The 25,592-nt window shown below is 41.2% G+C and overlaps 1 protein-coding gene across 3 annotated transcripts in view; it reads left to right on the forward strand.

The window, feature by feature from the left end:
- The window catches only part of ARMC2 (armadillo repeat containing 2), a 67,577-nt gene extending 44,623 nt beyond the window's left edge, over window positions 1-22,954 (forward strand). For all 3 annotated transcript variants that reach the window (XM_075087409.1, XM_075087407.1, XM_075087410.1), the window contains 7 exons: window positions 130-229; window positions 10,158-10,479; window positions 12,015-12,137; window positions 14,021-14,134; window positions 15,556-15,688; window positions 17,947-18,104; window positions 22,572-22,954. In XM_075087409.1, the coding sequence (XP_074943510.1) occupies window positions 130-229; window positions 10,158-10,479; window positions 12,015-12,137; window positions 14,021-14,134; window positions 15,556-15,688; window positions 17,947-18,104; window positions 22,572-22,729 (1,108 nt within the window). In that variant the 3' untranslated portion in view covers window positions 22,730-22,954. The remainder of the gene's footprint in view (window positions 1-129; window positions 230-10,157; window positions 10,480-12,014; window positions 12,138-14,020; window positions 14,135-15,555; window positions 15,689-17,946; window positions 18,105-22,571) is intronic.
- The last annotated feature ends 2,638 nt before the right edge of the window (window positions 22,955-25,592 follow it).

A 25,592-nucleotide genomic window follows, 5' to 3' on the forward strand; every position in this document is an offset into this window, starting at 1 on the left:
AGTATTGGCATTCTTTTCATTTGTTGAAATATATGGCTCTGAGAGTCAAAAGCAGAGTGATTACTAAAAAAATCCTTCGTGGAAAAAAGTACTTTCATTAATTTATATTTTATTTTTGTACCTCTGTAGCAAACTTTCTTCCTACAGTGACTTCTGCGCAGCTTTAGCGGACTGCTCCAGATGTTACATCTTATTTTTAGCCCTACTAAACAAACACCAGAAGCAGCAGGTCAGTTTTTTCATCTCTTGATTTTTATATATTAATCCTCTGATGTGTCTGTGTATTATTGTGTATAAGCTTGTTTTCAGTGACCTACTTTTATGCATTTGCCAAATAAAATTTTATAATAGTTGACAGCATTTCTAAGTAGTAAATAATTGACATGAAATAATTTAGATTAAAAATTCAAAGCAACGCAGAGGACAGATAGTTGATTAACTTGTGTATCATTTGCATGTGTAGAAAAGAGTCCTTTGAGTACTTAATAGTTTTTCTTAGTTTTAAAAAATGCTTTTTAAAGCAAATAGTTTATTTGAATATTTAATAGTAGGAAATTGTTGGGATTTCTCCTGCCCTCCTCACCTGCAAAAGAAGTGTGATTTTTTCCAGAGTTAAGCAATTTGAAAGCAGAGGAATATTTGCTTCTTGATAGCTGCATAAGGTGTCAGAATGTATCTCTCCTCTATCAGAAAAAACCATGTGCCTAGAATACCGCATTTGGAACGTCCACCTAGAAACAAGTTTTAGTTTGTCAAAATGCCTCGCATTATGAGGTAAAATTATAGGAGTATGCTTGCTGCCAACTTTATTAGAACTTCAAGGGTCAGGCCTTGCTGTATTGTCCTGCTCTATCACAGTGATCTTTCCTAAGTTTACTGGAGCACCAGGCTCTGGGAGTTTGGTGCAAGATCGCAGGTTTAAAGATTGCCACGTTGGTGAGAGTGGAGCGAGTATGGCAAATTACTCAGCTTCTATTGCCAGGTAATATTTAAGAATAAAATAATTTTTATGTAAAGCATAGATGTTGAAAGATGTAACAAGGTTTCAAAACATAGAACGTTAAATCACATTACAATTATTCTTAAAAGTAAGGAACTTTCTTGGCTGCTCCAGTATCTAAACTATTTTGAGGACATTTAGTTATCCTATACAATTTATCCCAGGGTTAGTAATTCCTGGAGAATTGTTGGAAGGAGGTCTTTTGTGCTGCTATTGTTAAAGGCAGTTAATGAAGGTAACCAGATCGGCTACACTGAACAATCTATTCTTTCTCTTGCCAAACACAAAAATAATTTCCCCCTTTCCTGTTTACCTGCCTCCCTGTTTAGCGTGATAATACAGGGGAACAAAGATTAAATTGTTTCTATTCTTCTAAATGTCTGTTGATTAACATTTCTGCGGCATATCTGAGTATTTCTAGGCTCAGGCTGCTGTTGGATTGTATAGTCTTCAAAGACACTTTAGTAAAAAGCTATGTAAACGCTATGCAAATAGTATAAGAAATATCAAAGGCATGACGTTTTACTAGTTTTGTAGTTATTTTTCATTGTGAGCACTGTATTAAAAATGCAACAAATGATGGGACTGGGAATAAGCATCTTGAATTGACTAACATTTTCCCCTCAATCTTCATCTGTAATTTTAAGGGGAAATTTTCTAGGCTCCTGAATAACAGCTTTGTGTCATAATGAATTGCAGGCTCATATATAAATTCAAACTGTTTGTTGTCAGGTAACGTTCAGAATTTAGCCCCTCATTTGCCTACTTTAGTAAGTAGTCCTAAAATACATCTTTCTTCACTAGGTTAGCATTGCTTTTTGTGTTAAACTGTCAGTTGTTTTATCAAAATACAAATTAGTAAACAAATAGCTTGTGTATTAAAAAAAAGTTATTATGTTGTGATGGTTATATATGCAGTGTCTTCAGAATCACTCTTTCTTACTGCAGTTTTTAAACAAGTAAGCTTAGTGAAGCCTTGCTGAAACAAGAAGAGGCACATAGATGACATAATGCACCAATTTTTCTGTAGTATATAATAAACACTTGAGCTGTGAGGAGTGCAAGTGTTTTTCCTGAGGTGTAGTTGGCACTGCTAATCTTTCTTTTAAAATGCTGACAGCAAGTGAGTTATAGCATGAGTTGGTACGTGTTGAAAAGAAAACAAGTAACAGCAGCGTGAGTAAAATTGTCTGCTGTGGGAAGAAGCAAAGAGGAGGATAGATCAGTATTATTAACTTAAACCGTTAAAAATCCTCAGAACTAAGAACTGATAAGAAAGGAAGTGTGTGTTTTTTCTGAATTTTCAGGTTGCAAAATTTGTGGGGTCAGGTGTTTTTTTTTTTCCTGGCAATCATGGAAGCTAGAAACATACTGGGGAAAAAAATAAAAGAAAACTAGCATTCAGACTTTCTCAAGTGCTTTAATAACTGTGACTTTAAAAATAAGCATTAAATATTGTGAAAATAAAAATGTGAGCACTGGAAATAGGATTAATGACTTGCTCCTAAACCACACACTGAATTCTACAACCGCCACGCAAATAGTCTCTGTTCTTCTCACTACACTGCAGTTTCAGCTCATTTTCTCTCTTGGGTGAAAGAGTCAAAAAGAATGGGAGAGTAGTAATTTAACTCTGAGAAAGTCTTTGGGGGAAATTGAGTTTGCAAACCTTGCTGAATTCAATGTGTCATAGTCTTACGTAAGGAGAGGAGTACAGAAGATTGGAAAAGCTGGATCTGTAAGGTAGGACTGGGGAATTCAGCAGTGCTTTTTGACATACCTGAAGTACATGTTCTGTTGGACTTCACTCGTGGTTGGTTTTGGAGCTTACTTTAGTGGAGTAGCAAAAAAAGTGGCTGCCACACGCCATGAAAGCTGTCAGAAGTGTTCTTGTAGAGCCTCTATCTTGCAGGATGAGCTTTGCATGCTTTTGTTTCTAGTCAGCATTGTAGACTTTTGCCCACCTCGGGAAACCTTTTAACAAGGTGCTGTTCCCCTTTCCCAGATCATTATCACCTCTAAGCTTTTCAGATAAGCTGTATAAAGGATAGCTTTCTCAGGCTGTGGTTCATGTCATAAGTTACTAGGAGGCCATGCTTTTGAAACAGGGAGATTGCCTAAATAGGGCTGTCACTTCTGTCAGTAAGTCAGGCACTACCTAACTTAGGTGGGCTTCTGGAGCCCTGTCAGCTTCTGTGTGATCTTTTAACAGTGTACAGGTAGGAGTCTATTTTAAATCCTAAGGGCACAAACACAGGATGTGATACTAAAACTTACATAGAAGAAATCTTCTGCTTGGTGTTTAGAAAAGTCCCTTTATACTTTAGTGTAGCCTACTTTTTTAACTAGGAAACATTTGTTAAGTATCTGACATCACTGGATGCAGCAATTGCCTATTCAGCAAAAGGATAATCACATCGGGTCACATGAAGAGTTCATCCAGTCTACTATCCATACTCGGCACTGGTGAAAATCAGGTGCCTGGAGAATAGTAAAAACAAAGCAAGCATATACAATACTTCCCACGTATACTTACCAAACCTCCAGCTCTTTCCAGTTTGGAAACTTCCCCAGCCAGCTGTGGTTCTCTGTGTATGAAATAAACCTTGGTTGCCTTCTTTTCCATCAAATTCTACAGTCCCCCCTGTACCCCATATGAACTTCTAACATGTTAAACATCCGTTGGCAAGGAATTGCCATAGCAACTACCCATTGCATAGATAATTCTTCTAAAAAAAAAAATTTTGCTTGTTTTGAATTTGGCCTCTATTATCTTTATGTGATACCCTCTGGTTCTTGTATTGAAAAGTCGGTGAATATTTAATCCTGTCATTCATTTCACACCACCCCTTTCTAGGGCACTTTCTAGTCCTTTATTGTATCCTCTTTGAGTTACGAGACAAGTTGAACACAACAGGTCCTAGCACAGAACCCTGTGGAGTTCCACTGGTCATCTTCCACCATTGCAGGAACTCTGTTTTCCATCCTCTAATCATTTCTCTATACCAAGACACACTCCCTTACAGCATGACTGCTTAGTGTCACTGGGATATTGGTGAGTGACTTTGTCAAAAGACTCCTGGAAAACCACAATTATAATTTGCATGCTGCTTTACCTGTTTGATTTAACAGTCAGTTTGTTGGAAACAATCCATTAAATGAAGAACAGACTGATGTTGCCTTATCATCGTCTCTAAGGAGATGTCCGCATTTATTGGGTTCACTGTGCCTAGATCTGCCCAGCTTTCTTCCCAAATGCGTATACCAGGTAGCAGGTCCCAAATCAGTTTATAGTCTTCTGCGAGCAAGCAGTCTTTTGCTTGTGAGACTTTTTCTTGTCTCCCTCCGAGAAAAAAGACTCATTTTGGGGCTGTTGAATGTCCCTTTTCCTCTTAAGATTGCTGTAGTCGGGAAGGGTGTCACAGATGGAGCCTTTAAATGCAGAGAATTTCTTCACGTTGTTTCTGGTTTTATTTATTAGTGAAGGCTTATCTGCATGCAGTGACTGGCCTTCCTGGCTGGTTTGCTGGCTGGCTTATGGAGAATTCTGTGATGAGCTCCCAAGAACCCACTATCTGTCCGTTTCAGTCAGTCATATAACATATGTAATATAATACCCCAAAGCAACCACAGTCTCTTAACAATAGTCTAATGCTGCAGCTACGTTTAGTTCAGATACACATTTGCCTCTTAAATGCTTTGAGAGTATTATTGGTACTCTCATCAGTGGCAGTATAGTCTTATGAGATACCAAAGTTTGTTTTTATTATTATTTTTACTGGGGGTGGGGGGGGTGGGGAGTGGGGTGTGGTGCATTTCTGTATCCGTAGCCTCTAAAGAAATGGTCGTCAGTGCTGACGTAAGTGTTCTTTGTGTTTCGGTTACTCACTTTTCCCTCTGTGCCATCCCTTGTTTGGGCTGAAGACAGCTGTTTGTGTGACAGCATGATACATCATGTCACAGAAGTGACCTGGCTTCCAATAACCTTAAAACTGAAAGAAAGAACCCCAGTCCTCTGCTGGGTTATCACTTGCTTTCCAGTCTAGTTTGTTGAGCAGCCACACAAATAATTCCTTGTTCATAAATATGGGAGAGGAACCAAACTATGAATGCGAAGGAGAATGGGTGCTGTTTATGCCACCACTTCTGCTGAAATGCTTGTCAAGGTAACCCTACGATGAGCTTACTGACAACGCTGAAGGAATTTCCCTGCTGATAAATCTGAATAACCACAGAAGGCTATCCTTTCCCTACAGTATGATTTCTGACAGTATACTGAGCTGATAGTATATTTGCATCTTCCTAATACTTTGGTTGTGATTTTTTTTTTTATTTCTTTCTTTTTTTTGTCTGAAAGAAAAGGCAAAAGTTGTAAGGAAAGTGCAGAATATGTGATATGTACTCTGTATATAAAATGATTAGTAATGTAGAGCTCAGTTTGTACTCAACCAGCCTTTATTGGCATATATCATCTAGAAACCTGCTCTGATGTATCAAAAGATACAAGAGGATGAATGTAATTGCTAGATAGGTAAACATTAGAATATCAACTAAGACGAAGATATTCCTGCTTGGTGTGACAGACACTGTCACTAAAATATTTTGCCTTAGTTTTTGGTATTAATTTCGACAAAAGATGCTGAAAGCTTGGGGGCAGCTCTGAAAAGAGATAAAAGAATGATTAGAGCTAAAACCCCCCCCCCAAGATTAAGCAAATTAATTTATCAGTGACACAGGTCAGACCATTAGAAAGTTGCCTATTAATAGAATCTGCGTGAGGAAGACATTTCTGTTAGTAGACCATCCTTTAATCCAGGAAAAAAGAGATAAGAAACAGTGCCTGAAGCTGTACAAATTTAAACTAATAATAAGAATAAAGATTTTAACCAGGTAGATCAGTAATCATTGGAGCAATACTGTGGGGGATATGGTCTTCAACTTTTTTTTTCCAGTTCATGATTTCTGAAATGTTTTTTTTGTTAGAGAGTGTATGCTGCTTTTCATCATATGTGGTTCTGGTGACAACATGCTTGCTTTTCTTCGTTACCTTTCCCAGGTCTCCAGATGTCCACAAAGAAAACGAAGGACATGAGTTCTTCATTGCTAAAAGTCACTAAGTGCAAATAAACCCTTCTATGAAAAGTTTACCTAAATAGATCAGGTTTTTGGATGTGGAAATTATTGAGTAGGGTCCTGTGGCGTGATACACAGAAATAGAACTACATTCTTCTAATGGCTTCTCCTTCTCTTCAGATGCATTCATATTTGTGGGGGAAGGATGTTCCCTCTTTACTGATAAAGTGCTCCCTGCTATCACTGTGGCAAAGCCTCTCCTCTCTGCTCCTTATTTAGGCCCCTCAGTCAAGAACTTAATTTGCTTTTGATACTTCCAGGGTACTCTACCTGCCCCTCGTCCCCCTTTTTTCTTCTCTAAATTGAGTTTCATTTTGGGGGTAAGTTGTTATTTCTGGGTTTGACCAGGAATTTTCACAGCCAGAATGTCACTTCAAGATGAATCCTTACTGAGTCTGGAAGAGATTAGCTCCAGGATGGCATAACTACTGTTATTTTGTCTATAAGTAGACTATCAGACCTGCAAAGAAAACTCTCAAATTTTCTTTCTAAGGTACATAATAAAGCAGAAATACAAATTTGGAAATGAAGTGTAAATTAGATTTGAATGAGAAGCAGTTCATACTGCTGGCCAGGTGGTAGAATTTTGACTATCTTCCTTGAAGTTTCTGTAACATGGAAAGAACATTTAGTTTACTGCTGGAGATTCAATAGGAACTCAGCTGATGGCATCTGAATTTTTGTTTCCTACTACCCCTTCTGAGGGTCCAGACACCAAATAGACTAACAACAGGTTCTTGGCCAATGTGTACAAACTCTAGAATGGGCGCCCCTCCCTTATTTGTCTCATTTTAGTTAGAAATTACTGGCCTAATTAGCTCTCCTTTCTTACTGATAAGTAAACCTGTACTATTTTATCATGCTTTACACTGAAAGGCAGGTACACTTTAATTGCCAAGATAAACTGCTGTCAAGTTCTGTGACTTAGCAAGTACATTGGGTACCTTTGCTACTAGGGCAGTGCAAAGAATAGATTTTTTGAAGTAGATAAGCAAAGAAATCTTCCATATCAGTGATCAAATATATATGTTTGAGTTGTCAGAAAAGTAAGAGTTAAATGCTGATGGAGTATGTGGTGCCATTACTGCTTTGAAAGCAAAAATATCACAGTTTCTTCACAGATTGGAAGCAAAGAAAAAAAATCGGTCCTCCTTCTCAAGCTTTTCTTGATATGCTTCTTCAAATTTGTTTGTGTAAGTGAAGCTGTATGGTCTCATATATAACCTTCCAATCAGGTTTGGGTATAATCTCTGGGCAGCATGTCTCACATGAATGCTTCGTTATAAAAAGATGAAATAACTGACTGTAATTCCTTTCCTAAATCTAATTTGTCTTTAGTGCCATACATGTTAAAACCTTCATATTATATAAATTAATCTGATAAATGTGATTTTTGAAAAATATAAGTGCGCAGGAATGTCTGAAATTCCATATGCAGTTAATACGCCGAACATTTGGAGGTGCGTAATCTAATTTATTATACAGATTCTTTTGTTATGTACAGAAAGGCCCATGGGCCTTGTACAGATTTACTCTTGCAAGCAGTTTCAAAATGCCATTCATCTTTACATGTATTTCTTTGCACAGCAATTCTAAGCTGGTGTTTCTTACTCTTGCAGTGCTTACCCCATGAGCATTTTAAAAAAAAAAAAAAGAGCCAAAAATAATCGAAACCCTTGAGTGTTATACTACTCGGGAGAAGTTGTACCAGCTTTTCTCTTTGACTCTGCTAGTTAAATTTTCACTGGAAGATAACGAAACTTCGGTAATATGCCATTAAAACCGGATGTGCTTAGCTAAAAAGGAGTATTTTATAAGTTTGTTTTGCTAGCCTGTAGGTGGAAAGCACGGTTGAGATCACACTTCTCAAAATATCAGTTGATTGCTGTACAGTACCTGTTTGTCTGTTTTCTGATTGGGTAGAGCTGTTGCTGGGCTGATACTGTTTTGACCAAAATTAGAAAGTCAATATAAACGAGTCAAACTAGACTGCCTGCTTTTTTCAGTTCTCTCTTCTGATTCATCAGTTGTTTGTTTCAAATCCTTACAGCCTTTCTGAATTGGGGGTTGTGCCAGCAAAGGTGAAAGCTTTTAGTGGTTAGTCAGTATGAATGTTCATAAAAATTTGTCTTGATGACATTTAGATGCTAGCAAAAATATGATGCCTAGTTAAAAAAAAAAAAAAGTGGAAGTGGGTCCTATGGAGTGATCGTATTAAACACATGGTTGCAAGAGCCTATTCCTCATTTAGGAGGCTGCGTGCTTCTCATAATGGGATAACATTCATCTTCTGGACCCTAAGAGGATGTTATTGCCAATGTCTTGTGGCAGAGACTTAAGACACGAAACTTACTGGTGAAGGCATGTATGAAAAGATTCACTGCTTACACATCTTTTTACTTTCAGTATTAGTATGTATACTTTACCAAGTTGGACTGTGCCTGGTTAACTTAGGTTAGGGAGGATATTTGTGTATATAACTATTATGTTTGAAGAAAACCAGCATGTAAATACTTCAGCAAAATTCTAGGTTAGTGCAAATACAGCAGTTCAACAGCTGAGGGTAGATGGCTGTGCTGTACTTGAAGACCTGCTGTTACTTTACGTGTACTGCTAAGATAAAGCTATGGAGTTTTCTTTTTGGAAATGAGTAGGTTTTGATGCAAGTGACAGAGGCAAATGTTCTAATTAGTTTATACTTGGGTTAGTTCAGACTCTCAGGATTTTTTTTCCTTCTTCCATACCAGTGGGTAAGAAAAAGGTGGAGGTGTTGTTGAATGCCATTCAATTGGGATCCACTAGTCTTGCCAAAAAAAGGTATTTCTCGGTATGTCCCAAATGAAGCAACAAGAGATGTAATTCTATATCCCACTGAAGGGCAGGTATAGAAAGTGCTTCAAGAGAGCAACTTGGTTAAATCATAAGATCTCAACATACCATATAAAAATAGAAAGTAGGTGTCATTTAGCAATGATAAGAATAAAAGGGTAGCAAGAACACGTAAAATCAAAATCAGAAAAAAACAAAGCGCAAAATAAGATGCAACTAGAAAGGGACATAAAAAGAAACAAGAAAACTTTCTATAGTACATTAATAGTGAGAAGACAATAATGAAATAATTGCTGCGGTGTTCAGAAGAAGGTGAGAATTATTGACAGATGCCACTGTGAATAGTAAAGTGTGGAATGCCTTTTTTTGCTGCTTCTTCTGAAAGGGTTAAGTATGACCAAATGATTAATCTCTACTTCAGCCTGCATTCTTCTGTCACTAGAAAATGAGCTGGAGCATATTTAAGTGTCTTCAAATCAGCTAGGCCTGATGAAATTGACCCTTTGGTGCTTAAAAAAGGACAGAAAGGGTAATGTCTCTGGGATTCCTGAAAAGTTATGTAGGATTGCCAGGTTGTAGGGCACCTGTCTTTAAAAGGAGAAAAAGTAGGAATTGGGGAATAGCAGATGATGCAGTTTAGATTACATTTCTGGTAAAAATCTGGACCAAATAATTCGGCTATCTGTACCAATTGGACTCAACAAGGAAATGAGTAAGAGCTAACATGGATTTAACAGTGACAAATCAAGGGGAAGTAGTTTAACCTCTACAATGGTCAGATTCTACAGGCCTAGAGAAGAAGAGACAGTGGTGGTCTTTGGCCATCACAACTGACACTTGCTTACCTGAAAGATTAGTAAGCTCTGGCCCATATGATTATTCTAGTTATATAAAGTGCTGTTTTAAGATTACTGTGGGCTTGGTAAAAATAGATGACCTATACTAAGTATATCCCATTAGTAATTACCCCAGTGCTATACTAATTCTGTCAGATGTTTTTGATTTTTTCTGTACACTTGGTTGTGAAAAATAGTAGCATAAGAAGTTATTTCTAGTTGCTGTATTTGGCATTCCTTCAGTTGGTCTGGACCTGCTATTAATTGAATTGTGAAGCAAATTAAGTATTATCTTCTTTTTAAGCAGCTAATAGCTTCTTATGTTTTCAGTATAATACGGTTTGTTTATTTTATTGCAGGATTTGGTTATCCGTATCATCTTCATTCTTGGTAATTTAACAGCAGAGAATAACCAGGCCCGTGAGCAATTTTTTAAAGAAAAAGGAAGCGTTAACACCTTGGTATCATTATTCCAAACCTACCACAAACTTGATCTGAATGCACAGAAATGGTACCATGAAAGAGGAGGGGAAGGAAAAAACCACCCGAAGCATCCTTCAGAGGCAGAAGATGTTCTGATAAAACTGATAAGAGTGCTGGCCAATCTCTCCGTTCATCCCAGCGTAGGAGCAGCTCTGGCAGCTGCCCATCGTGTTGTAGAATTGCTTGTTACAGTACTAGGTAATAAACTCTATGTTGTGTTTGTCATCTTTGTTCAGTCTGTAAGGAGGGTTTAGGATTTTTCTACTTGACCTTCTTATCTAGGTTGAGCCATAACTAAATCGGTTCTGTTGCTAAAATAACAAAGTCAGTCTGCTGATATTCATAAACTGTTTTATGCAGAAAGCCTGTTTGAGACATTGGAAGCCTTGCTGCCTTGGTACTGACTTTTCAGTGTCTGGGGAAAGATGAAGTGTTTAATTCAGTGATTAGATTTGCAGATATGATCATTATGGATAATCAAACAAATTTTATTTTAAATACATCTCACTGAGAGTTCATATATAAGGGAAGTCTGTTCTTATAACGTGCTACATAGACGTGTGTGGTGGTGTGTGTGGGTTTTTTTTAAGGTTTGCAGATTTTGTGACTGTTCTGAATTGAGTATTCTTTTTGTTCCATGCACCCAGAACTTTCAGCCTCCTTGAAAAATTTCTTCTTATTTTTTCTTCTTTTTCAGATTTCCAACCTTTATCTCTTTCAGGTCAAAGAAAGTGTCCCTTTCCCTCCAAATGGAGGCTTAGGACTGCAGTTCCTTTACCACTTACTGATCCCTTTGTAAATCAAATTACAGGCCAGGGCTGGACATCCTGTAACAGTTTAGCAGTGACAAGATACACCTCAAAGAACTCAGTATATTTTAGTGTGTGATGAGAATATTAAATATTATGTAATGATAATCAACCTGATTATATGCTAGTTTGCCAGTTGTAAACTGTACCACCAGCCATGGGGGATTAGAGAAGGCAGAGTCACAACTTCTTCCGTTCTGTCTTAAGCCCTGTAGGAGCTTCCTGGGTTGGAACTGTCTTAATCATTGTGTAAGCACTTCTGAGCCTCAAAGCCTCTCTCCGCCACCCTCCCCTCTTCTTGAGCACTGTGTCAGTTAGTTGACTACAAAACATTCTCTCTCCCTATGAACTTACCCCTCTTTTATTTCCTTCACTCCTGGTTTCTGAGGCCAGAAACCTCAGACAAATCAGTATACGCAACTTTCAGGCTTGCTGGTGCAATTTTACACTGGTTAACATTTTGTCAGGATCTCTGAGAGAGAGAATCTTTCAAATATTGCTAAGGAAGTTTTTTTTTTTTCTCTTCCAGTTCTTCATGGTACCTGACATTTCAGAATAATAGTCCTTGGTATGTCTGTGTCTATCACATAGGCCTATTTCTGCATGTGGATTTTCTTCAGTTCCATCCTAAAACAGCAAATAGGATCTGTAAAATGTCTTAACTAACCAGGTTTTAAACCATGTTGCCTTAGTCACAATGATTTCTGTAGAAGAAGACTTGGAAAGAGTGACTTTGCGTTGCCATTTTTGGATCAGCTGTTCATGTTTGCTTCTGCCATGTTACTGAAAAACAGAATAGTTGTCTGTAATAGTGGCCATGTAAACTATGATTCAGTTTGCTTCTGAGGTATAATACACTGCTAAGTTAGACTCGTGTGTGTGTGTATCTACATAAGCATATGTTTTGGGTTTTTTTACTATCAGAATACAAGTCAGTAGATGACTGTGAGGAGTTGGTCATAAATGCTGCAACAACAATCAACAATTTATCCTACTACAAAGTGAAGAGTTCTGCTGTTCAAGACAAGAAGATACACATTGCTCAAAGTAAGGACTTCTAAACTCATACTTTCCGTGTAAGTTTTTGAAAGTGGAAGTTATTCGTGCTATATTTTGACACTACAGAAAATAAAGACACTGATAGTGTTTTGTGGTAAATTCTTCCCATAATGATTTCTCATTCTTTTGGAACATAATTCTATGCCTTGTGTGAAAATAGTTAGGTTGTTGACAAAACCCCTTCTTTTCATCGCCAAAAGAATTTGCCGTATTTTTTCTGTTTAGCAATTTTTGCTAGACTTGTTCAAAATCCATATGCCTGAGCCAAAATAATCATGTTGGTTTTTACTTCTAATCAGAGTATGGTAAGAAAGTTTGTTGTGGTGTTTTTGGCTTTTTTTTTTCTCCTTCTTAGTACCTCCTAGACCTGCAAAAGCTGATTTGTATCTGTTTCTGGCTTATAAATCCATTGGCAGTACAGGAGTTGTGTGATTCTCTCCCCTCTGACAGCATGGACAATGGTCATATTTCTGTGATGCGCAGGAACTGCATCCGAGTTCTGGGACTCATTGTGTTAATGTTATACAAAAAGTAGAGAGTCTGTGTCTTGCATACCTTTCTAAATAAACAAGACACGGGGGAGAGAGTGAGCCTGAAGTTTACACCACAGGTAGAATGAGGAGCAGAAAAAAATATTCTGGCCATCAGCCTAGTGCCCTGACTCACTCGTAGACATATTCTTTCTAGGTAACAGTTCTGCTGTGCTGTAACAAGTCCTTTTATCACCCATAAGCCAGCTGTCTCATTGCTCGTCAGAAAAATGTGGAAACAAATGACTTCTCTGCCTGTCCCATCTGCTCTTGCTCTCCTGATTCTATGATTCCTGCTTTTATTGTTAGCATGCGGAACCAGTCCCATCACCTTTCCTCTGCCTGAGCTGGAGGGAGAGAAAGCCTTTTGATGGAAGACCAGCAGGCTTCCTCCTCCACGAGACATTTTGAGAATCCTTGCTGTTTGATACAAGTGGTGGGTCCCAAAGACAAAACCCAATCATTTCAGATGTCTCTTTAAGAGAAGTTTAAGGCATGTTCAGTATTGCAACATTCAAAGAAGGAAGTAATGGGAACAAAGCCAACCTCTTTTCTATATTTTTTTCTCTCACTTTTCCGTGGGTTAAGGGTTGACTGATTTGAGTCCTTTATATGATGGACTGATTTCAGTGCTTTACTTCATACGCACAGAAATCTGATAACAGTAACTTCTGTAACATTGCTCCTTTGCAGTGCACCGAAACCTACATGATGGTAGCTCTTCCTAGGAAATGCTGAAGGTCTCATTCTATCTGCTGAAGTTACACGCTAATCATATGTGAAACTGTTAAGCAGGAAAGCAGCAAGTAAATGCTTCAGACCAGGAACAATATTAAGTAGCTGTTCAGAGAAAATGTGTTTGCTTGTTGTAGCAGCACTGAGAGAAAATAGAGCTAATGCCAGAAAATAATTTGAGTTTTAGGAGACATCCCACCATAAGACCATCTGTTCAGGATCTAAATCAATTCTCGTATATATTACAACATTTTTTGCATCTTTGTCTTCCTGGATTTTCACATGAGCCCACTCAAAACCGTATAGCAAAACTGGCTCCCGTTATTACCACCGTGCTTAGGCTGTCTTCATAACCCCTCATTTGTTCCTTTGCATTTAGCCCCATATTGGAGCTCTTTGTCTCATCTTCAAAGCCCAACACAATTTAGCTGTTGTTCTACCATCAGCTCATCCCCTTCACTGCAACCAGACAGATAGATAGCTGTTCCCATTTATTACATTTCTTGCTGTTGCTGCTTGCCTTCTGATATTTCTTGATAAAAAGCCAAGCGCATGTTTGTGATATACAAGTAATTGTTTTTATTTCATCTCTCTGCAAACCAATAGTGCTGTTAAAGCTGTTAATGAGCGACAATATGGATGGAGTTGTGGAGGCTGTCAGAGTCTTTGGCAATCTTTCCCAGTATCATGAGATCTGTGACTTCATCATACAGAAAAAGAGTGAGTTACTTCTGCATTTGTTGGAGTTGGTTTTAAATGTCCGTAGTTCTAAAAAGGAAAGACTGTTAATAAGCTGTCTCTGTTAAAGGGTAGAAGCAATCTTCTCTGATGATTGCATATTATGCAAATGTTAGGATCCAATAGTAGTCATCATAAACACCATTTTATTTCAGTTTCATTAAAATGGAAATATTGAAATAGGAAAAATATGCCATGGTGTGCCTTCACAAAGGTGGATACTACAAAAACTCTCTTTTTCCAGAAGATTATAATTTTGAAATTTCCCTTCACTCCTTCAGTTTCTCAAGTCCTACACATTGATTGTGATACAATATGATATAAAATGAAAATCTAACTTAATTCTCATTTAGGTTCATAATCACAAGTTTTTGATTCCCATGTTTGACACCTTTTTAGCGCTTTGTAACATGCATTTAAGATTTCTGACTACTTCAACAAAGAGACCTCCTATTTGCCTCTGGGTGAAGTAGGATACAAGTCTTCTCAAGTCCTTTTTCCTTTTAGTGTCTAAAGAGCTTTGGGGAAAATGGCAACTCCTTGCTATCCACAGGAGGTGTGTTGTAAGTTTAATTAAACACCAGTTTGCCATAAATTTTTTGTATCTACCTGTCAGGGCTCAAAGTGAGGTGATAAGCCACAATATACAACCCCTTCTTTCAAGGGTGGGCAGACATATCACCACTTCTGGAGGAGCAGGTATCTGCAAAGGGAGAACTGATGCTTACAGCTGGTTGCTCATGCGCTGTCTGTCAAAGAACTGAATTTTCCACCTTGGAAAGACTGTGGTGTCGGCGCGCCGAGCTCGGGAAGAGCTCAGAGGCTGTCTCTCCATTAGGTGAGGCTGACTGCCTCGCTGGGGTTGCCTTCCACTGCCTACCCAGTTCAGCATCGGCAAATGCTGCAAGGTGCTGCACATCCAGCGTCTGCTTCTTGCCTATCTCCCACAGCAGCCCCCGCCTGCAGCAGTCCCAGCTGGGCTTGGTGCAGTCTAGGGCAACCCTGCCGCTCAGTAAGAACTTCCCTGAGTGCCAAATGCCAAATCCTAGCAGTTTCTGCTGACCGTCTGATTGAAAGGAAGGTGTTACTTTTAAGAAATAAGCTGTAATTCAGTTCGGTGAACTTAACCTCTTCTGACTAGATTTTCACATTACTTCAGTGTATTTTTAGAACTAGAATTTTGTATGTGTTGCTTTGAAGAAAGCTGGTGTCCAGTGTAATGGCTGTTACCCTGGCTCATACGTCTATTCTACAAATGTCACGGTAATATGCGACGAGGTTAAATTTTTGGGTAGGGTATCCTGCATTTGACTGCTTTCTAAGTATGCAGGTTTAACAAGTATGTTGTAATGCCACTTGTATAAGTCCGTCTTCCCGGTAATACTGTTTCCTTCACAATCCAGTATACAAGTTCATGATTGCTTTACTTGATGCCAAGAACCAAGATGTCTGTTTTTCTGCCTGCGGAGTTCTGCTCAATCTCACAGTAGATAAGAACAGACGAGCTTTTCTGATGGAAGAAGGAGGAATTGGAAAGTAAGTTCCTGATTATGCTTATGGAAAAGGCAAGTTCCAGTAGTTTGGCCAGAGTTTCAATTAGATTTGTTTTTATTGGAGCCAATAACTTGTAATAAGGATACACACTTAATAGATATTCAGCACCTAATGTTCTTCAAGAAAAAGCCTGTCATATTCTCTCATATGTTTTTTGCAAAAGCGTTGTAGCGGTTTAGCCTACTGCAGAGCCAAGAACCATAGAATAATTTCCCAAAGATCCTCCCGGTACAGGCAGCAGAGGAGAGTACCGTACAACAAAGCAGCTAAGGCGTGGCTTTGCAATAGCTGCCTATGCTTCGCTTAACTGGGTCCTATGTGGGCTACAGATGATGTGCACCATTAACGTGTGTCAGTTGTAAGTGTGCAGATGACTTCAAGAGCTATGATCCCCCACATGGTCTCTTGCAGTTTTTGTAACTACTTAGTGCTGCAGGGGGAACTACCTGATGCAGCTGCGCTCGGCAGAGAATAAATAGCTCCTGGGACTCCTCTCTCCGAGAGTTCAAGTTTAAGGCAGTTAACGCTGTAAGTGGTATTAGATCTTGAAAAACCACTGTGGATGCAACACTTGTGGCTTTGATGCTCAGATGATAGCGGATCAAGCTTAATTGGAGCAACATGAAAGATCATGTTCCTGTGCTTGTAAAGCAGTTGATACAACCCATGTTTATGAAACAATATGCCTACCTTTGAAATGCTTTCCTGTTCATACATCATATAATTACTTTTTTATACAGAGTAAACAATGCATAGTCTGCTCATCCTTCCTTCCCATGTTCTAGTTAACTTACAAAATGTAAAGCTGAAGAAGAACAATAAAAATAAGTTAAAGGCAAATTGACTAATAAATGTGAGAAATTTCTCTTACATAGAATTTCTATTACATAATGTAGAATATAGAATCTAGAATTTTCTATACTCTGAAAACTTATGAAGAAGGAAGGAAAAAGAGTAACAGTATGGAATAAATCTAGAGAATTTGGAAGTGATTGTTAAGGAGGTCATCCTGACTGTGCCCAACGAGCTCTATGGATTTTTGGAAATGAGATTATTGTACCAATATATAGCGGCCCAAACAAAACATGGAATTAGTCTCATCCGAGGGTTAAATTTCAAAAAATTAGGGCAAGTTCTTTTGGCTTTTCATAGATGCCTCCTGGCCTTCAACAATGACTGCCTTCTGAGAGGAGAGAAAAAACAAACTCTTTCTGGTTGCTTTTCATTTACTGCTATTTTCAGCCATACCTGAATGTAACAGGTGCCCTGTGTTCCCTTTTCAAATCACCAGATTATATATCTCACAGTGAAGCAGAGAAATGAGGGAAAGAGGGGATGTAGGGGCGGGGAGAGAACAGCAGTGAATGATTACTATTAGAGCGGTCACTAGGGACAGCAGGTGAAAAACAATGCTTACTTCTGCTGCCACAGGACTTGTGAACACTGCTGTTTGGAGCTCTGGGTAGCTCTTGTACGTGAGCAGGTGCAGGCAGAAAAGTTATAGCTTAGTTTCAGAGTCCTGCTTTTGATCTAGCCTGCATTTGGTATCTGCAAGGAAATGAGATTACAAGAAAGGTCAAGAACCTAATGGTCCTTAACAAAACTGGCATTTCTGAGAGGAGTCCACTGGGTGTGCAGGCTGAGGAAATACAAGAAGGGGCAAGATCTGCAAAATTGTCAGACTTCACTGAACGTAAGAGGTAATTCTGTGAGTCATGGAAGAAGCAAATTCCTTTGGATTTGTCTTCTGGTCAGATCCTCCGATGTGTGTAATAAGCTGGGTGTTCTGACTGAAGCTTTTTCTGCATTCTTACCATCTTTTCCAGATGAATTTGTGGTGCCTGGTGAGGTCTGGCTCACGTTGCAATCTGCACTAGTGGTAGCCGCAGATTCGGGACAGTCACAGATTGTCATGAAATTTTAGTGTCTTTGAGATGGTTACATTTGTGATGTATTGACTGAAATTGGTCAGTCGGGTTAAAAAGTTATAGGGAATAGACAGGTGCAGGCAGGCACATGCGTGAATGTGTAGGCAAAAGGCATGTTCACATCCTTGGGGAAGTAGGCTAAGTGAAAAGGGGGAAGTTACTGAGGAAGAAAGTAGCATCTTGAGTTTATTAATGTAGAATTTTCCTGCAACCTTTCATGGAGTCTGCGTGCATTTCTAGACTGCCTGGCTTTTGAAGGGCTCAGGAGAAAATTACATGGAGTAAAACCCTGTTTCTGTTTGGTACTGACAGGTTAGTTGACTGTTTACGAGACTTTGGGCCGGCTGACTGGCAGCTGGCTTGTTTGGTATGCAAAACCCTGTGGAACTACAGTGAAAACATCACAAGCGCGGCCTCGTGCTTTGGAGAAGATACTGACACGTTGCTGGAGCTGCTCACATCACTCTTAGGTGAGATTCATAATCTTGGTCTCTTCCTTAGTAAGAGAAATAGAAGAAGCAAAATGAAAGCAGTATTATTTTGGGTGGGAAGTCTGTCACGCAGCTTTAAGTGGTTGGCTGGTATAGATGATCCGGCAGCACGGTGGTGAATCGCCCTTCAGCACGTTCCCTCAAGTCTTACAGACTGCTAAGGTGGATTTGGCTGCTGTCACTCCCCGCTCTCGTTTCTCGTTGGCATGCCACTAATGCCTTCCACCAGCTGCCTTTTTGTCTGCTTGAGCCAGCTATCCTGTAGAGCTTCAGCACAAAACATACTTTTCACTGGATGTGGGCCCTCCTGGCCTCAGAGGTCATTGCAGGTATTGACAGAAGTGGCGGCTCAGCTGTGATGCAGCTGGTGACCGCACAGCACGTGCCCAGCAGTCTGGGGAATATGGCTTTTCCCCTTAGCCGGAGGGCTCCGTGGTGCTGAGCTTGCTGCTTGTGACTAGAGCCCCTTGGCCGCCCTTCTTTTCTCACCACAATCTCCCTGTGGGCGAGGACAACATCCTGCCAATTTCTCAGCTGCTCGCCAGAGCTAGGGCGGGTGTGCTCCTCCACAAACACAGGCTGCAAGGTGTCTACAAGTGAATGTTAAAACCCTGATTGGCTTACTCAGCTGGATCTTTTCATCTGCACATTTGTTTGCTTCAAATTTTACAGAGTTTAATTGCTAGGTAATAGTCCTATGGCCACTATTTTTAATTTTCCTCCTTTATTTTATGAGCACTGCTTTGGTTATGATTTTATTTTGGGTAGGTCATTTGCAATTATATTTTTTTAAAAAAATCTTTGAAATGTAAATGAAATTGAAGCAAACTTTAACTAATTTTGATTTGGTTTTAATTGGAAGTTTAGTAAAGATTGTATGCTTGCTGAGGAGAAAGAAGGCTGCGTGTTAGACCCAGACAGAAAGTGAGATCCCCGTGGTCTCTTTCACTTTTAGACAATCAGAAAAGTAGGTGGATGTGTGAGGATTTTTTCCCAGTTACAGCAGAATTACTGTTATTCGTTATTCATTCCTTGCATTACGTTCCTTGCCGTGATAGAGCGTATCTTAATGTGGGCAGTAATTCCTTCTATTTATCTGAAAATACCCAGTGTTTCAAGATCATTAGTGCACCTTTTAACATTCCGCAACAAAACCGCACACTTTACAGCCACAATTGTGCTTGAATTTTCTGGCGTGCAGCAAGGAACATATATCTTTGTTTTGGAAAATTCTTACGTATGTTTTTCCTCTGCATTCAACGCTGCTTATTCCAGCAATTCATTTGACTGCAGAGTCCAGGCTGGGTAGTAATTGGAACTCTCATTAACTACTACAGCTTTTATGAACTGGAAGTTCATGTACAATGGCAATTGCAGTTACAATTGCAATTGTAATGCAACTGTAATGACAATTAGTTAAAAATAGGTCAGAATTAAATCACAAGGCTAGCCTTTCTTCACACTGTAGTCAGAAGAGTAGCTGTAGAAAAAGCGCATCCTATTAATTGGATCTGGTTTCTCTGTGTGTTAGAGCCAACAAATTTTAGTAATAGCAGCTGGTTAATATTGTCCTACATCTTCCTCCTCCCATTGTATCCAGCAACAGCCTTGAACCGTCATTGCGCTGATTCTATCGTTCAGGAAGCAGGAGGCAACTGCTGACAGCCAGTGGACTGTACTTAAGCATCAGCACGCCCTCAGGAAGCGGAAAAAGTGGAGCATGGCACAGCAGACACCTCGCTTCACCTGCTGTGCTTGGCCTCCTCCCCTTTATTTTTCTTTCCCCTACCTGGCACGAGGTGACAGAAGATAAGAGGGAGCGAAAGGGGAGTGGAAATAGCCTGAAAAGATGTTGGGCCCAAGAAGGGCTGGACAAAAGGCACCGTTTGTCTTCTTTTTCCCTGCCTGATCCCAGCAGCCTGAGGCGCAGTGGCACTGCTTTCCAGTGGCACTGTCATTTGCCTTCTTTCAGCTGCTCTCGAGTCTCGTGTCACTTTATTGGCTCAGAGCTCCTGGAGCCTGGCGTTTCCAGGCGCCTGGCAGCTGCTTTGCCTTGCCCTGGTCCCTCAGGAGCAGCAGTGGAGATGAGCCTCTGTCTTAAGAATATTCTTCTGTTTGGTCATTCAGTGAAATCTTCTTTCTCCCTCTCTTTTTCCAGACTTTTCTTCTGCTCGCCTTTACCTCCACTATCAATTTGAGGAGGTTAGTTTGGAATCTTAGTACATGGGAACTCTTAGATGGCACGATACTAGCTTCCAGGGCTCCTGGCCCCTGTCTTGTTAGAGTTGTAGGGACGGGTAGCCCTTGCAGACTAGAGTCTGCGCTCTAGTTCTCAGCTTCCCCCATAGCATGCAGACCCAGAGTACTTGTCTTGTTCCTGGGCTTGCAACCAGTTTGTACTGGCTGTTTGGCCAGTACCCAATTTTGCTGGTTTTGAGGAGGGTCGTGGGAAGATTATATTATCTGAGGATGCACAGCTTGCATGTGGGACAGTGATCCCCGCTGATCCCCAGTGTTACTCACATTCTGCTTTGGGAAATTTACTGTTTTGATTCAACACTTCAGCTTTTGAACTGGTTCTGACCCTTGTTCTTGCAGGCTGGAATTCCTGACCTCAGTGATTCCATAAACATTCAATCAACTTCTGGGGAGCACAGCTGTCTACTGAAAGGGAGACTTGCTTCTTGCTCTGCATTAGAAGATAGTTAATTTGGGTAGAAAAATCATTTTAGGAGTAGGCAAAGCAATTCCGCCTGAAGACAAAACCCATAATCCCTTATCTTCCTCTTCAGGATCTCTCACTTCCCTGCTGCTGAGACTCATTTTACATAGGTTGGGCTACTGTGCCATGGATGGGACGAGAGCTAACGGGCACAAGCTGCAATAAGAAAAATTCCAGTTAAGTACCAGGAAAAGAAGTTCCCAACATGGCAGGCGTCAAGCACTGGAACAGGCTGCCCAGAAAGGCTCTGGAATCTCTTCCCTCCGAGATGCTCAGTACTCACCAGTACAAGGACCAGAGCAGCCTGGTCTACGGTGGCTCTGTTCCAGAGGTCCTGTCCAACCTCAACTGTCCTGTCACACCATCCAATACAGATCTGATGTCTGAGGCTGGATTTTTATCTCTGATTGCAGGGTTTCTTCCTGCAGAACCATGACATGTCTTCCTTCCTGAACGAATTTTTTTTCCTCTGTATTTTGTTACAGAAAGCCTCTACATGGCGTTTTCCCTTTATGCAGAACCCCTTTTGGAATCTATTTGATAATCAGTGTCTCCTTACCTTTGGTAATTTAGAAACACTGCAGCGACATAGAAGTCAAGTATTGTTGGCAGTTACTGGTAACTTTCTACGAAATGGAGCCTATCTTCGAGCAAGAGTAGTGTCGTCTCTTCCTTTGTAGCTGTTGCAGCGCAGGCCGTAGGCTCTGCGTAGGCACCTGGGCATTCTCTTCAGTGGGAACAGTTGCTGTCTGAGCATCTCTTTTCTACACAAAGTTTGACTCAAGCTCTGGGTAACTGAAGTTTCTCTTCAGCTCCAAGTTGTCTTTTACCTGCTGTGAATGTGCAGTAAGCTCCCTTACAGAGCTGTTTATTTAATGGATTGTGAATCTGGTGCTTTTTCATAGTCTAGGACAAAGATAAGTCACGCTGCCCACTGGGTGCAGGATTGCATCTTTATTTTATCTGTTTATGGCCTAAAGGCTGTCAAATATCCTTCTGTTAAACTGTGCGAAAACATCTGTTGAGTACTATTGGTTGTGTTTGCAGATCCCTGCTTCAGGAGCATGCCTCTGGTCGCAGGCTGGTTTCTTTCCTCTAGAAGGGCTTGTTTCTTTGCCACACCCAATGCCCGGCAAAACAGAGAGGGAAGAACGAGTGATGACTTCCTTTCATTCCTAACGTCGCTTGTCTCTATTAGGAGTGTCCTATTATTTTATTTATGAGTTTGCAAGGAAGGGAGGGCATCAGTAATACAGTAACTGGCATGGTTCAAGTTCTTTAAGTATGACAGTAGATATAGTTCGGAGGAGTCTTCATGAACCAGATTAGCAGAGCAATTTGTGACAGGAAAAACATGGCTGCAGTTAGATGAATTGGTTACTTATATTAGCAAAATTGCTGTGGGTAATGTTCAAACCCAAGTAGTTGCCAGGCTGACAGTCACAGTAAATGCTTGACCTTGGAGACACAGTTTAGCCACACCGGTGAGGTGTGAGAATACAAGACCCTGCAGTACCCTTTTTACTGTTTTACTGACCTTAACAGCCTTTATTTTCAATTCAATCCAAGTCCCTCAGACAGCGATGCTTAGTTTGTCTTAAACGTAGAGTTGTTTTTAAGCCATCAGCATACACAACGGGTAAGTTGTATGTGTTGTGGTCATAAAATACATGCTTGGGTATATTTTTATTCAGAACTGATGGTGATATTTTCCTTGATTACAGATGAAGAGCAAGCACTGGATTACAGCCTCAACAGAGATTTAAGGGACTGCCACAAACTGTATTGGGAAAGAGAGTTCAAACCTGTGGCGGAAAAGCTTCTTGACAGAATTCAAAGCCATCGCTCCTTTCTTCCAACTGTGACTGTTACTCCATTTTAATCAGTCTTTTATTTTTTCTTTTTTTATGTTATAGCTTGTACAGCTTTATGTTTCTAATATAGCTGTACATTGCCATTGGTAGCCACGTTGGAGAGCATGGGAAGTTAATTTTTAAAGAGTCAGTCAAGCCTGATATTTATATACCGGATACTATCTTTTGGAAAGCTTGTATGAAATTTTTGCATGTGTAATTACTTTTTACAATATATTTGAGCTGACCAAGCAGCTGTCCAGTGTGATTTGTCTATTAATTACAGAGTTTCTGACTGGGACAATGAAACAAACCCATTTGCTGAAGTTTTAATTTTTAAAAGGTAGATAACCACTGAGTACCTGGACCCCTGTGGTACAAAAAATGCTGGGCACGACAAGAAAAAGTTACATGACGTGAGCCACATCTTACCTACAGCCTTTGACACACTTTTACTTTATATTAAATTCTGCAACAAAGTAACGCAAATGCTGTTGGGGAATTCTGCTGCGTTACATCATAAGCTTCATTCTTTGGATTGAACGCTCTCAGTGGGAGAGAGGGGGAAAGTTGCTCCCCTTTCCTTTGGAGATTCCCCCTTTCTTTACCAGCTTGGCTGGGGCTGGGGTCTCCCAGCTCCTGCCTTGGTGTCTGTGCTGAAAAGTGGCTTTTCTGAATTGGGACTTCACATCTTAAGGCAAAACACCCACATCCCTGATGTGAGAGAAGACTTTAGCCAGTGTGGTGTGATCGTCCTTCAGCTGTTCCCACGTTCCCAGCAGCCGCCTCTGTGCCTGTACTTCTCAGACCGTCTTGGCCAGCCATCTCACCTGGGCTTGTGTCTCCATCCATGGGGCAATAAAGGGCTCTATGTCCTATGTGCTGCTGGCTTGCTTACTGCTCAGTTTTCATCCTTCCAGTGCACAGAGGTCCCTGCTTGTAGCCCATGGCTTAGCTCAGCAGGTGCAGTGCTGGCCTCGAGTGTTACCAGTCCAACTGGCTACAGACAGCTTTACAGACCTGACCCATTTGTCTCTTTTCTGACCTCAGATTACTAAGAATGAGCTGCTGTGCAGGGGCTGCCGGGCTCCTGGCTCTGATCTTGAGGGTCGGCAGCCTCGCGCTGTGCTGCGTGTGCCCGCAGGGCAACTCTCGAGCCTGGCAGTCCCTGCAGAAAGGCTGGTGGAATTTGGTTTTCTGAAGCAGCAATTCAGAGCTGCTCCAGTGGCACCGCTGGACCTTTGCCCGTGTCCAGACCGCTGCTTCCAGGCGAGGACACACAGCGACGATGCTTCTGCTTTCTTGGGGACGTCTTTCCTGTTGATGGGGGAGGGGAGATTTCGTGGCCCAGGTTTTGGGAGCGGTCAGGAGGAAATGTCAATGCAGTTAATGAAACCTGTGAAGTTCCTTTTGTCTCAGCAACTCGGGTATATCTTGTGACCAGCGAGGCTCAGCCCTGCAGTGAATTGCTTAGGGCGCGCATATGGCAGCTGCCATCACTGCAATCTGCAGGAGAGAACTGCCCAGCAGTTCAGTGTAGTTTGGTTCCAGCAACAGCTCTGCTGAGCTCAAAAAGATCTCTATTTTTCACGCTTCCTCTTGCCATTTTAATTTTAGCTGAAGTTGGGGGGTGGGGGGTGTGTGTGTGAGATAAATGGCTTCAATGCCCCATTTGTTTCTTGGAAAAAAGAATGGATTTACTTTTCGGGGGTATTAAGGAAAGGCTGATGGGTAATTACTCCCCTGTGGGGAGGGAGCCAGAGGCGTTTGTTCTTGGCAGGCGCATCAAGGCAGAAGGCGGGCAGAAGGGGGCTGTGTGACGCAGGGTGGGGATGCAGTGGAAAAGGCCTTGTGGCCAAGTCCTGTCAGCAGGTCTAATCGGACTTGACAAGTGCCGAGTATCTGTCAGAGACAGCCCCAAACTGATGTTTTGCTCAAGTCAAGGTGGATATGTAGGCAGTTAAGCTTTGTTCAAAGGAAATGCTAGTTATGGCAGTCATTGTTGCTCAAACTGTAAACAAGGGCCTGGAGCGCTGTGTAGTGTGTCCTGTAGCACAGGGCAAATTTGGGTATCCCATAGTGGAGCGCAGAGGTGGAGCAGCCGCTGTGTGTGAGCTCCAGCCTTGGCCCGTGACAGCTTCAGGAGGAGGCACATTCAGAGGTGCTGGGCAGAGCAGAAAGGGCGGCAGCGGCTGCAGAGCACCTCACAGCAACACCCAGCCATCGCTCCCGGGGAGCTGCACAGGCCCATGCCTTTCTCTGAACAAAACTTGTGGGTACCAAGCCCCAAAATGCTGAATTTCTGACGCATTCTTATGGCTTCTTTGCCACAAACCTCAATGCAGCAGCTCTCTTCTGACTTCAGGAGCCCATTCCTGTTTAGTGACCAAGTACTTGGCCCCTGTCACCATGCTCTTTTTCAGGTGGGGGTAGGGTGTGCACACACACACACAGAGGCACAAAGTTTTGAACCAACCCTGCAAAGAAGATGGAAAGGCAAGGGCTGGAAACTGCTGCTGATGGGGCAGATGGCTCTGCCACGCTCCCCTAAGCACAGACTCAAAATCTTGTGTGGGTGGCTTTTTTTTTTTTTTTAATAGCATCCCACCTGGGCCCACGCAGCAGCCCGCCATTTTGTTCCATTCACTCACGCTGGTTCACACCACCTCCTTCCCTGCACTGCCTGGTCTTTTGGGCAGGATCCCCTGCCCACGTGGCCTTTTGGGGTGAGTTGCTGACACTACTAGTACCCACAACACCCGAGGCGCACAAGATGTTGCTGCTGCACACACAGGAGCTGCTGCGCTTTGCAGCCACAGGCTGAGGCTCTGCAGGAGCTACTCAGGAGCCGTCAGGGGTTACAGCCTGCAGCAAAGGAGGGCAGCTCCCACC

The sequence above is a fragment of the Phalacrocorax aristotelis genome, chromosome 3 (genome assembly GCF_949628215.1).
Source record: "Phalacrocorax aristotelis chromosome 3, bGulAri2.1, whole genome shotgun sequence".
In the NCBI taxonomy this organism is placed as follows: Eukaryota; Metazoa; Chordata; class Aves; order Suliformes; family Phalacrocoracidae; genus Phalacrocorax; species Phalacrocorax aristotelis.